At 35.2% G+C, this 13,223-nt stretch overlaps 1 protein-coding gene across 1 annotated transcript in view; it reads left to right on the plus strand.

Moving 5' to 3' along the window:
• The window catches only part of ADGRV1 (adhesion G protein-coupled receptor V1), a 729,252-nt gene that overhangs the window by 50,974 nt on the left and 665,055 nt on the right, over positions 1 to 13,223 (plus strand). Inside the window, exons 3-9 of the mRNA XM_066273806.1 lie at positions 2,096 to 2,245; positions 3,345 to 3,440; positions 5,570 to 5,674; positions 7,853 to 7,966; positions 10,276 to 10,841; positions 11,575 to 11,845; positions 12,875 to 13,204. Coding sequence (XP_066129903.1) covers positions 2,096 to 2,245; positions 3,345 to 3,440; positions 5,570 to 5,674; positions 7,853 to 7,966; positions 10,276 to 10,841; positions 11,575 to 11,845; positions 12,875 to 13,204 — 1,632 coding nt within the window. The remainder of the gene's footprint in view (positions 1 to 2,095; positions 2,246 to 3,344; positions 3,441 to 5,569; positions 5,675 to 7,852; positions 7,967 to 10,275; positions 10,842 to 11,574; positions 11,846 to 12,874; positions 13,205 to 13,223) is intronic.

A 13,223-nucleotide genomic window follows, 5' to 3' on the forward strand; every position in this document is an offset into this window, starting at 1 on the left:
TCTTAGGATATTACTATATTTGAGGCCCCAAATACTTGAAATTGTTTTCAAAAATAGTTTTTTAAGCAGTAGGTTAAAGTAGCACATTGTGAAACATTGTAAAAAGAGATAAAGAAGAAAAAACTATTTATGAATCAAACCCAATATTGTACTTCTGTACATTGCTTATATATAGTTTTTAATTTGTTACATATATGTATATATTTATTGAGTTCATTTTTTAGTTTGAATATATATTATACTTGATAATCTTGTACATATACTTTTGCTTGTGTCTTAATTTTTTCAGTTTGGTTTATTATTTTCTCAGCTTTTTCTGATGGTGGTAGCATCATTTCCTAGGCATTCCTCAACTATGTTTCTGTGAGGTTGCTCTTAATTTGTGCTGTTATAACTGTTGCTCTAATAAAACTATTTACATACTTACTGATTTTTGTATATTTTGGATTAAGTGATTTTTTTGGGGTTGGATTACTGTGTTTTTCCCTTTGTGTTAGTGGCTCTTAATATTTAATACTTTCTAAAAGACTGCCACTTTTTATATTAAGGTGTGAGAATAAGTTTTCTAATACCCTTGGCAGCTTACTTGGATCAAAATTAAAACTTAATTTATTATTATAAATGAAAACTAGGAATTGACTAAAATTCTCTATACATGTCCTTCATTTTTTATTTGTACTAAATCATAGGATTTTCTATACCTGTTATTTATTTTGAGTTCTTTAACAAAAGAAATCTCATTTAGATTTGCACAAGAAGTTGTTCCTTTATAATTTCATAATTATTTCTCTCTTGAGTATCTTACTAGCAACACTGATATTACAGACTGAAGTCTTAAAAAGTTCAGGAAAAGTTTATAATGACTAATAAATTTGGAATGCTAAAAGAATTGGTACTTTATTGGCATTGTGGGAGAATATAAATTAAATTTCATGTTTAAAGTTTTGGAAAAAGCAATTTCTTTGAAATTGTTTGTTTCCATGAAACAAACCCATTATTGTACTTCTGTGCATTGCTTATAGTTTGCACAGAAGAGAATGAACTTTCCTGATATATTTTGGCAGGCTATTTTCAACTTTTCTTTGGGAGAGTTTTAGCTATAATTTGTCTTGTTAGGTTTGCTGTATTCCACTTCAGATCAATCATGAGGCAGGGAAATACAGTGTGTCCGTAAAGTCATGGTTCACTTTTGACCCATCACAGGAAAGCAACAAAAGACGATAGAAATGTGAAATCTGCACCAAATAAAAGGAAAACCTTCCCAGTTTCTGTAGGATGATGTGGCAGCATGTGCGCATGCGCAGATGATGACGTAACACCGTGTATACAGAGGAGCAGCTCACGGCCATGCCAGTCGAAATGTGGACAGTACAGAGGAAAGTTCAGTGTGTTCTGTGGCTCTCTAAATTTGAATCCGTGACCAAAGTGCAACGTGAATATCAGCACGTTTATAATGAAGTGCCACCCATAGGAATAACATTACTCGGTGAGATAAGCAGTTGAAGGAAACTGGCAGTTTGGTGGAGAAACCCCATTCTGGTAGGCCATCAGTCAGTGATGAGTCTGTAGAGGCTATACGGGATAGCTACCTAAGGAGCCCTAAAAAATCTGTGCATGAGCCCACATCGAACTGCACTGAATAGGTATGAAACTGGGAGAGTTTTCCTTTTATTTGGTGCAGATTTCACATTTCTATCGTCTTTTGTTGCTTTCCTGGGACCGGTCAAAAGTGCACCATGACTTTACGGACACACTGTATATATAATAATATTTTCATAGTTTATCTTCAAATTCAGTGTGCATTTCACACTTATAGACTATTCACATCATACATTCATTTATAAGTATTACTTTTCTATGTAATGATCTCTTAACCTCCCAGTGCCTTAAGGAAATGCTTTTGTGTAAAATAATTTCTTTTTATAATGTTTTTTGAAGATGATTTTTATCAGTTGTTAAATATTAGCCTCTGTACATCCATCCTATCTATAAACAAAAATGTCACTTGATGATTTATGTTTTTTCCCAATGGCATCAGGTTTGCTTGTGCTAACAGTGTGTTATGTAAGAACTGTCTATATTTTGCATTTGATAGCTGTATGGAGAAGACACCGGTGACTTTTTTGACACATATGCTGCCGCTTTTATACCTGTTGGAGAAACAAATAGGACAGTGTACATAGCAGTATGTGATGACGACTTACCAGAGCCTGATGAAACTTTTATTTTCCACTTAACATTACAGGTAAATTCTTCTCCCCTCAATCCCTTAACCGTAAACTCATACAAATCTTACATGCTTAAAATTCTATTTATTTCTGCAGAGATAAGCCAATTTAGGTGACTGGTAGTACTTTTCACAGAAGCCAGAACTGAAAACCTCTTTGACAATCCCATGGTCTAGTTATTCCTCAGACAATCTTGTCTAGCAGATCCTGCAGCTAGTTTTGGGTCCATTCAGCTTATTTAGGAATTGCCATGACAGATGCTCAGGAAACTTTGTCTTCCCTGGAGCTGTTTTCTCTTTTCTCTTTTCCCTTTTACCAGATGCACAAAGATTGACCATGACTTCTAAGTTCAAAGGAGAAGGATACAAAAAGCAAGCATGGAAGTGGGAGGTCCCTGTGTCTTAGAATAAATTTGGAATACCCCTGGGAAAAATGCCAGAAAAAAAAGTTTAATTGTCCTTTATGGGTTGATCTATTAGGCTGAGGCAATGACTGCTACCAGTGCTCTAGTTAATTTTTCTGAAGAACATTGAGAATTTTTTTCAAATGATTATATTGGTATGATTAAATTTTAATGAAAATGATACTTGAAGTAGTCATGTTTTGCTTTTGTACAATCTTTTCTTTATATTCCTGTTGGCTGCTGTTGAATAATAAGAAATGTTGCAGAAAACTCTCCTCACATTTATTAGAAATTTTTTTTAATATTTTTAAATTGGCTCCATGATTTATGGAATCATTAATTCTTAAGTTTCAGCACTTTCTAAAGTATAAGAATTTGAATAGAATTTTATACTGCTTAGTTTATTCTCTGTCATATTAGTAATGACATTGGAGTAATTATAATACGTATAATATTAGTAGCCAGTGATTACTTATAATAGTTTATGCTTTAATAATCAATGATTGTTTCTAAAACCTTTTTAAAGAATTCTTGTTGGGACTTTATTTTATCATGTTGACTTAGTTTTATTGTATTTTCTTAATCTGTTCATTAAAAGTATTCTTATATTTTTTTAATATTTGTAATAATTACTTATAGAAAGATATTCTGCTTAAATGATTATTCTTTTCTCTTATTTTTAATTTCTTAATATTTTTGGGCTTTTATTTTAGAAACCTTCAGCAAATACGAAGCTTGGATGGCCAAGAACTGTTACTGTGACAATATTATCAAATGATAATGCATTTGGAATTATTTCATTTAATATGGTATGGTTATAATTTGATTAATCCTGTGGTTGCTAGATAATAGTTTAATTTTTTGATCATTTGTCATGATGTTACCTAGTAGTATCATTGTCTTTTGGTAATTAAATTTGCTCTAACTTCATCTGTATTCCACATTCTGTAGATGTTCTACCAAAGATTCTTTGAATTGATGAGGCCTGTGTAGTCAGGGTCATCTCTCAGCCTAACCCCTTTCTGTTGATCATTCCATTTGACTCATTTGTTACCTCCTTTGGTTCGTCTCTCAGATATTGTCTTGGTTTGTTCGATCTGTTATAGAGAATATTATACCCTGGGTGGCTTAAAAACAACAGAAATTTATTTCTCATAGTTCTAGAGGCTAGGAAGTCTAAGATCAAGACATAGGCAGAGTCAGTGTCTGGTGAAGGCCCACTCTTGCTTCTTAGAAAACTGTCTTTTTGACATAGCAGAGGGGTCAAGGGAGCCCCTTCATGAAGGCAAACCCTATAGAAAGTTTCAAATTGACTAGCAGACATTAGAGTGCTTGAAATATCTGTGCTCACTCTACCCTGAGATTTTCCCATTAATATTTCCTAAAGATTAAAATCCCTCAGTTTTGTACAGCAGTTTTTTTTCTCCCTTATAGAATTCCTGTGTTCCTGGCCAGTCCTGTGTTCAGGGGGCTTATCTTTAGATACAAACAGTCAAGGCAGGTCCCAACTCTTAAAATAAAAATTTATCTCGAATACAATTGGATTTTTGTGCTAAGTTTCAGACTACAATAACCTTCCTGATATGTAGACTTTTTGAATCATGTTACTAATTCTCATTACTAAAAGATGATGTGACACTCTCTGGCATTTTATTTATTTTCCAATTTAGATTTTTACTACAATTGGTATATTGTGTGTTATTTTCTTAAATTATCTTTGAAACAAGATTGTTATAGATAAGTGTGATTTTTGTAACTGCGGTATTTTTATTAAAAAAGATACATAGATAACGTCATTATAGTAGATATTTTGTAGCCTCCATTATGTCCTTATTTACAAAAATTAAATTAATCAATTATCTTTATTTGAATGCAGGCTCCATTACTTGCTTAATTTCCCTCTGTGCTGCTTTTCCTCTGCATTCACTTCCATTTTATCATCTCTAACCTCAGACTGATTTGTTGAATGCATTCTTTCTTTTTTAGTTTTGACATTACATATTCTCTAGCCTCTGGGAATGAATTCTTGTTTCTAGTTTTGGTTCCAGGTCCATGAATATTGTGGTTTCTGACTGGGCGGCTGCCCTGCATGATTAAGACTGGACTAAGTAACTGTTGAGCACACAGTAATTGCTGAAGAGGCTGGCTTTGTTTCCCAGCCTGGATCATGATTATATTGTTGATGAAGATAACATTGATAATAATAATAATTGCCAACATTTACTCAACCTTCACTATGTGTCATGTATTAGGATAACCACTTGATGTAAATTATCTCATTGAAATCTCATCATAACTCTTCAAGACAGGTATTCCTATCCCCGTTTATAGATGGGAATATTGAGACACTGTGCCCTCTGGAGAGGTGGGCACCACTGCCCTAGTTAGTGTGCACCTGCCGCTTCCCTCTAACTACTCTTCTCTGCTGAGTTGCAGCCAGCCAAACCAGCACATTTCAACCTTTGAAGTCCTGGCTCTTTTGCTCAGTGATCATGTCCTGAAAAACTCATTAGCAGTTGTCTGCTTTTCAGTGGTGAGCTGACTCATGAGGAGGAAATGGTGGTTGGGAGCAAGGCAGAATGGTTGTTCCAATGAGCTGCTTGGCCTGGAGGCTCAATTCATTTTTGTGACTTCCTGTGCGCATTGGAATTTGTCATCTTTGACTAGATAACCGTAAGGTTTCTCAGTGGAATAGCTAGTTGATGGTAGAACCAGGTTCAGAACCTGCATCTTTCGCATGACTACTTTTATGTTTCTGTTTTTAACCTTTTACGTGCTTTGATTAGCTGCAGTTAATTAATGCTAGGAAATACCCCGTCCTTAAGAGTCCAATATGGATGAGTTTGTCTGTGGAAATATAATGTTTCTCAGGTAACAGTTTGCACCACCCCCTCTTTCTGACTGACCAATGCCTGATTGTCTTTGATTTCTCCATTAGCCTTTCTCAGTCACAGTGAGTGAGCCCAGGAGCAGAAATGAATCTGTGCCTCTTACTCTCATCAGAGAAAAAGGAACCTATGGAATGGTCACTGTGACTTTTGAGGTACTTTACTCTGAAATCATTTTAAATGGTAATACTTTAGAGTTCATACCAGATAGCTACAATTTTAAAAAGCAAGTTTCTTTTTATAAGAAATGTGACCCTTAATAAAAAGGAAATAAAAGTAAGTACTTCTATTATCTGATAAAATTCATGCGTAATATAAAAAGGTCTTTCTCGTTACTTGAATTTACTGTGCTTACATGGAATACAACATAATGTTTTAGATACAGAGTAATAATAAACTATATATAGGATAATGTTAATTCTATAAAATTCATAAAACCTCTGATAAATTTCTTAAGGAATATAAATTTAAAAAATCCCCATGGGTGACTTAGGTTTGTTATATATAGGTATATGAAGTTATTTAATATGTAGTCTCCTCACATTCACATATCCCACTTTTAAAAATACTCTTAATGGATAGTGTTAAAAGCAGTTCCACTCTGCCGTGGAGGTCCGTAGATATAGCGTTTGATGTGAATAAGATAGGTTGTGGAGGAGGTGTATTTCTTAGATGCTAGCTATAACCATATTTTTTTGTTCTTTTGCTTTACTGACTATATATTCACCATTGTGTCATCATATTGCTGTTCTATGAGATACATATTTAAAATTTAACTAATTTTCCTGCTTTATAATATCCAAAGCAACAAAAAGAGAAAAAGATCCAAAACATACTATTTTCAAACATTAAAACATTAGAAAGTCTGTCTTTTTTTTTTTTTGACAGAGAGAGGGACAGATAGGGACAGACAGACAGGAAGGGAGAGAGAAGCATCAGTTCTTTGTTGCGGCACCTTAGTTATTCATTGACCGCTTTCTCATATGTGCCTTGACTGGGGTGGGAGGCCTTCAGCAGACTGAGTGACCCCTTCCTTGCCCAAACCAGCGACCTTGGGCTCAAGCTGGTGAACCTTGCTCAAACCAGATGAGCCCGCACTCAAGCTGGTGACCTTGGGGCTTCGAACCTGGTTCCTCCACATCCCAGTCCAACGCTCTATCCACTGCACCACCACCTGGTCAGGCGAAAACATTAGAAAGTCTTGATACTAGTTTATATCTTAATTGTTAATTGTAATATTAATGAGATGGATAATTGGATTTATATGACAATTCTACTGAAGCATAGAAGAGGTTTACTTGGCTCATGGGGTGGTTTTGTTAATTACATAAAAAAATAAACTGGTATGAGGCCGTGATGCATGAAAAACATAGTAAACACTAATTATATGTGCAATAATCTTTCAAATTCTACACAGGAAGCCTTATGCAGTATTTCATGTGCTTAGGAATATGGACTTAGATAATACATTTTTGAATTTTTTTATGATAATAAATATGGAAAATTATAAAAAATTGACTGTAGAAAGGATAAGGCATCATCATCAGTTATAGTGTTTTAAATTCACTGTGCATGTCTAAAGTTATTATATTGGATCCTGAGTCTTTGTTCTGTTGAAATAATTACAGCTGACATTGTGGAGCACTTAGTGTTTGCATACACGGTTCTGGTGTTTCATCTGACGCTGACTGCACCGCATATAACTGCAGCCCTTCCCAGCACTCCATTTCCCTCGTCCTTCTTAAATTTTTTCTTCATAATTGTTATTTTCATGGAACATGTACACATTTATTTATTATTTCTTCCCTTTCTTAAATGTAAGGTCCTGGTTGGTAGGGAGTTTGCCTTGTTCACTGCTGTATCTTTAGTACCTCAAAGAGGTCAGGCTCTCAGAGTATTTAATATGTACTTTTCAAAAGAAACAATTTTATTAAATCTTCATATCTAGCCTGTTCTATTATGATCATTTTAAAGGTGAGTACAAGCTTCATAGCATGGTTAATTCTTGCACTGATATTTGATTCCATAACTTAAGAGAATTTACTAATTTTGAATACCTTCCTCTCAAGAAAAAATATTTACAAGGTTCTTTCTCTTTCGTTTACTACACTGGTTAAGATAAAGAGAAAGCTCTTAGGAACCATGTAGTTCAATGTAATTATAGTCAACATCTGTAATTATAGGCCTCAACTGTTAATTGGAAGGGCAGACTTACATATAAGTTAGTATAATTCTTGCAAAACATTTCACAGTAAACTTGAGATATTTTTTGGCTGACATCACAATAATGCTTTCTTATGCTTGTGAAATATTTTATATGTATTTCTTTGCAGGTGGAGGGTGGCCCAAATCCACCGGAAGAAGATTTGAGTCCAGTTAAAGGAAATATCACTTTCCCCCCTGGCAGAGCAACAGTCATTTATAACTTGACCGTACTTGGTGATGAGGTGGGATAATGTGAAATGCTTAAATGGGGCAAGACTGTTGTCTGTATTCCAGACATGTTAGAGGACATTGTGTCAAATACTAAATTGTGTTCAGTATTTGAAATTATTCAAGAGCATAGACCTCTGTAAAGTTAGTGTATTATAGCCAGTCATACTTCAGCTATAAATAATTATTTTGGAATAAATCTTGTTAATATTTACCTTAATTCACATTAAAATGTATATATAAAAGCTGTTGAACCTGAGCATAATTGTCAACCACACAGTATAAAAATCAAAGCTTTTAGTAAAAGCTAGTGATTGATTTTTGTTAGTTATTTAAGTTTTGAACAAGTACAGTACTGTTTACCCAGCATAAATATTTTACTATAAAAGCAAAGCAATTTCTTCCATGGCTGGTTGGCTCAGCGGTGTAATGTTGGCTTGGTATGTGGGTGTTCCGAGTTCGATTTCTGGTCAGGGCGCACAGGAGAAGCGCCTATCTGCTTCTCCACCCCTCCCCCTCTCCTTCCTCTCTGTCTCTCTCTTCCCCTCCTGCATCCAAGGCTCTGTTGGAGCAAAGTTGGCCTGGACGCTAAGAATGGCTCCATGGCCTCCACCTCAGGCACCAGAATGACTCCGGTTACAGCGGAGCGATGCCCCAGATGGGCTGAGTATTGTGCCCTGGTGGGCATGCCGGGTGGATCCTGGTCAAGGGTATGCGGGAGTCTGTCTGACACTCCCCACCCCACCCTGCTTCTCACTTTGGAAAAATACAAAAAAAACCCCAAAAAACAAAGCAGGTTTTTACTGCAATTGTTATTTTTGTATTTGGATATTTTAAATGTTCACATTCATAGAAAGGCTTTAGTTATTTTAATATTTCACATTGAAGCTACCAAGTATTGAGATATATGACAGCTAAGGAAAGAATGAATTTGAATAATGTGCAAATATATCCGCTTGAGCTGAACAAGATAAAACATGACTTTTAATAATAATAAAAAAATCTCAGTATTGCCAAAGGGAAAAGAAAGAATATCTGGGAATTTATAATCATTCCTTTACTCTCCTACAAAAAATTTACGAAACCCAATCACAATAATCCGAAGTGAAGGAAAAATACTTAGAATTCATTATTGGAAAAGAAAATGTTTCTTTTGAAACCAGTGAGATGTTAGGTAGCAGTGATAACTAGTTTATCTGGTTTCAAAGCTAACAGACACCTTTTGTTTTTAGATCCTAGAATAGAGAAAATGTTATAATTTGAAGCAATATTAATTATACATTTTAATTGTAAACTTCAAAGATCTTCTAAGGATGTAATGTACAGTATAGTGATGATAGTTAATAATTGTGATTTTGTGTACTGGAAAATTGCTCAGAGTAGATCTTAAGCATTCTGACCATACACACACATACACAAAAGAGTTAACAATGTGAGGTGATGAATTTGTTAATTATCTTGTTCTTGGTAATCATTTGATAGTGTATATGTATATCAAATGATCATATTGTACACTTTAAATATGTTATAATTCTATTTGTCAATTATCCCTCAATAAAGTTGGGGGTAAAAAGATTATCAATCAAATCATATTTTATTTTTTGAGATAAATAGCTTTACCTCTTACACTGATATTGATTGAAGTGAAAAGATGTATTTTTTTCACTTTTATTCATAATACAGAATGTATAATGAAGGAAAGCGCAAACGGCACAGTAGAGATTACCCTACTATTTCCATGCAGTGACCAATATATATATTTCATTTTAACAATGTCAACATTTTCCCTAATAGTCATTCTTGTCTTGTTCTCCAGAGAGGTATGATGTGTATTTTTGAAATCATATCATTGGTATCATATGTTTAACTCTTATTAAATTAGAAACTGTCTAGAAAGAAACAAGAATAAATCACGTGGCTGAAAAGTAACAATTTGTATGTGGTGTTTAGTGTAGTTTCTCGGATTCTTAGATATTATTTTATTTTAAGTGGTGCTTCTGACCCTTCCAACCTGATAAAAGTAGTAAGAAACTATGTTCATTTTACTGTCAAATCTTTAGTGTTATCTAAAGATTGATTGGGGTTGAGAGACATTAACTTTATTACGTGTTCATACTTATGAACTATTCCTTTCCTATCTAAAATGTGTTATTTACCTTTAGAAAGTATTTTAGTAAATGGACACTAGGCAAGGCTCTCTATAGGCTCCCTGCAGTTAAAGATTTTTTTATTTTTATGTAATTGTATTGAAACATAGTGACTTTTTATACTTTGGTTTCTTTGCAGGCATTTTAGCTATTGATGTTCTATATTTCTTTGACAGATACCAGAAAATGATGAAATATTTTTGATTCAACTGAAAAGTGTAGAAGGTGGAGCTGAGATGAACACTTCTAGGAGCTCAGTTGAGATTATCATTAAGAAAAATGATAGTCCTGTGAGATTCATTCAGAGTGTTTATTTGGTACCTGAGGAAGATCACATACTCATGATTCCAGTGCTTTGTGGAAAAGAGGACAGTGGAAATCTGATTGGATCCGGTGAATTTGAAATTTCAATCAGTTATGTTGTTATAACTGGGAATTCAACAGTACATGCCCAGCAAAATTTAGATTTCATTGATCTTCAGCCAAACACAACTATTGTTTTTCCACCTTTTGTTCATGAATCACACCTGAAATTTCAAATAGTTGATGACACCATACCAGAGATTGCTGAATCATTTCATGTTGTATTATTAAAAGATACTTTAAAGGGAGATGCTGTGCTATTAAGCCCTTCTATTGTACAAGTCACCATTAAGCCAAATGACAAACCTTATGGAGTCCTCTCATTCAACAGTGTCTTGTTTGAAAGGACAGTTATAATTGATGAAGATACAACATCAAGGTATGGTTCACTTTAAATTTTTTGCTATAATTATTTTATATTATTCCAAGATTTAATGATTGTGGTGTTGGACATAATGCTGAACTTTTGAGAGAAACCGTGGTAGAGGAAATGACCTCTACCACAGTTTCACCATTTTTTTTTCTTTTGAAGTGATTTAAATATGCAAGTGGCCCTGGCTGGTTGGCTCAGCAGTAGAGCATCAACCCAGTGTGTGGAAGTTCCAGGTTTGATTCCTGGTCAGGGCACAAAGGAGAGGCACCCATCTGCTTCTCCACCCTTCTCCTTCTCCTTCTTCTCTATCTCTCTCTTCCCCTCCCGCTGCCAAGGCTCCATTGGAGCCAAGTTGGCCCGGGCACTGAGGATGGCTCCATGGCTTCTACCTCCGGTTCTGGAATGGCTCTGGCCACAGCAGAGCAATGCCTCAGATGGGCAGAGCATCGCCCCTGTTGGGCATGCCAGGTGGATCCTGGTTGGGCACATGTGGGAGTCTCCAACTGCCTCCCTGCTTGTAAATTTGGGAAGAAAAAAAAAGATGCAAGTGAATTCCTGTTATTGTGGTTTCCTAGGGCATATCTACATACCTAATTGTTCATAGTAAAAACAATCATTCTTCATGATATGGATTCTGTGTTTACTAGTATCTGATGGCCAACTTGACAGTAGAAAAGTCCATCTAAGGGAAACTAGAGTGTATTATGTGACTGTATATATTTATTTTTAAAAATTCTAGATTTGAAAATATTACAGTGGTTAGAAATGGAGGTACCCATGGGAATATTTCTGTGAACTGGATATTGACACGGAATAGCAGTGATCCCTCACCGGTAATAGCAGATATCAGACCAAGTTCCGGAGTTCTTCGTTTTGCACAAGGGCAGATGTTGGCATCTATTCTTCTTACTGTTGATGATGATGATCTTCCAGAAGAGGCAGAAGCTTATATACTTCAGATTCTTCCTCATACAGTACAAGGAGGTGCAGAAGTGAGCGAACCAGCAGAGGTCGGTCTCTTGTTATGCTTTCCTTGTGTATTTCTATGCTGTAGAAGAGCCAAAGAATTTGATCACACAAGTCACATTTATGTGTACTTTTAAAAAATTTATTTATTTTTACTTTTTAAAATTTTATTTTTAATTTATTGGGACAACATGGTTCGCCAAACCATACAGGTTTCTAGTGTGCAACTTAGTATAACATCATCTTCATGTCGCATTGTGTACCCCTCACCCCAACATATGTATATACCTTTTTTTTTTACAGGGACAGAGAGAAAGTCAGAGAGAGGGATAGATAGGGACAGACGGACAGGAACAGAGAGATGAGAAGCATCAATCATCAGTTTTTCGTTGCGACACCTTAGTTGTTCATTGATTGCTTTCTCATATGTGTCTTGACCGTGGGCCTTCAGCAGACCGAGTAACCCGTTGCGAGCCAGCGACCTTGGGTTCAAGCTAGTGAGCTTTTGCTCAAACCAGTTGAGCCCGTGCTAAAGCTCGCGAGCTCGGGGTCTCGAACCTGGGTCCTCCACATCCCAGTTTGATGCTCTATTCACTGCACCACTGCCCGGTCAGGCTGTATATACTTTGATGTGACAGGAAGAACACTGGTTTTGGAAATGAAATTGCTTCATTTGCTCAATGTTGTCCCTTCCGTAAATAAAAAGTTTGCTCTTAAAAAATTCTACAAACTGAATTAGGAAAGTTTTTAGATCTGTTTTTGACTCATCATTTACTCTACCATTTCCCTGAAAATAAAATATCCCCTGAAAGTAAGACCTAGTGCAATTTTTTTCAAGCTTAGAAATATAAGGCCTCCCCTGAAAATAAGACCTAGTGTGTCTTTAGGAGCAAAAATTAATATAAGACACTGTCTTATTTTCAGGGAAACACGGTAGTACATATAAGAAATAATCAGTTTTAGATATGATATATAAGTAAGTATTAAAAATCAGAGTAGCCTAGAAAATAAACAGTTTAATAATCTCAGATATGAGAATACTTTATTTCAATGTTTTATTCCTTTATCCACAGCTTTTGTTCTATATTCAGGATAGTGATGATGTTTATGGCCTAATAACATTTTTTCCTATGGAAAACCAGAAGATTGAAAGCAGCCCAGGAGAACGATATTTATCCTTGAGTTTTACAAGACTAGGAGGAACTAAAGGAGATGTGAGGATGTTTTATTCTGCACTTTATATTCCTGTTGGAGCTGTGGACCCTTTGCGAGCAAAAGATGGCATCTTAAATATATCCAGGAGAAATAGCCTCATTTTTCCGGAACAAAAAACCCAAGGCACCACAAAATTACCAATAAGAAATGATGCATTCCTTCAAAATGGGGCCCACTTCCTAATACAGGTATTTTAATGATGAAAAT

The sequence above is a fragment of the Saccopteryx bilineata genome, chromosome 4, assembly GCF_036850765.1.
Source record: "Saccopteryx bilineata isolate mSacBil1 chromosome 4, mSacBil1_pri_phased_curated, whole genome shotgun sequence".
Taxonomy (NCBI): Eukaryota; Metazoa; Chordata; class Mammalia; order Chiroptera; family Emballonuridae; genus Saccopteryx; species Saccopteryx bilineata.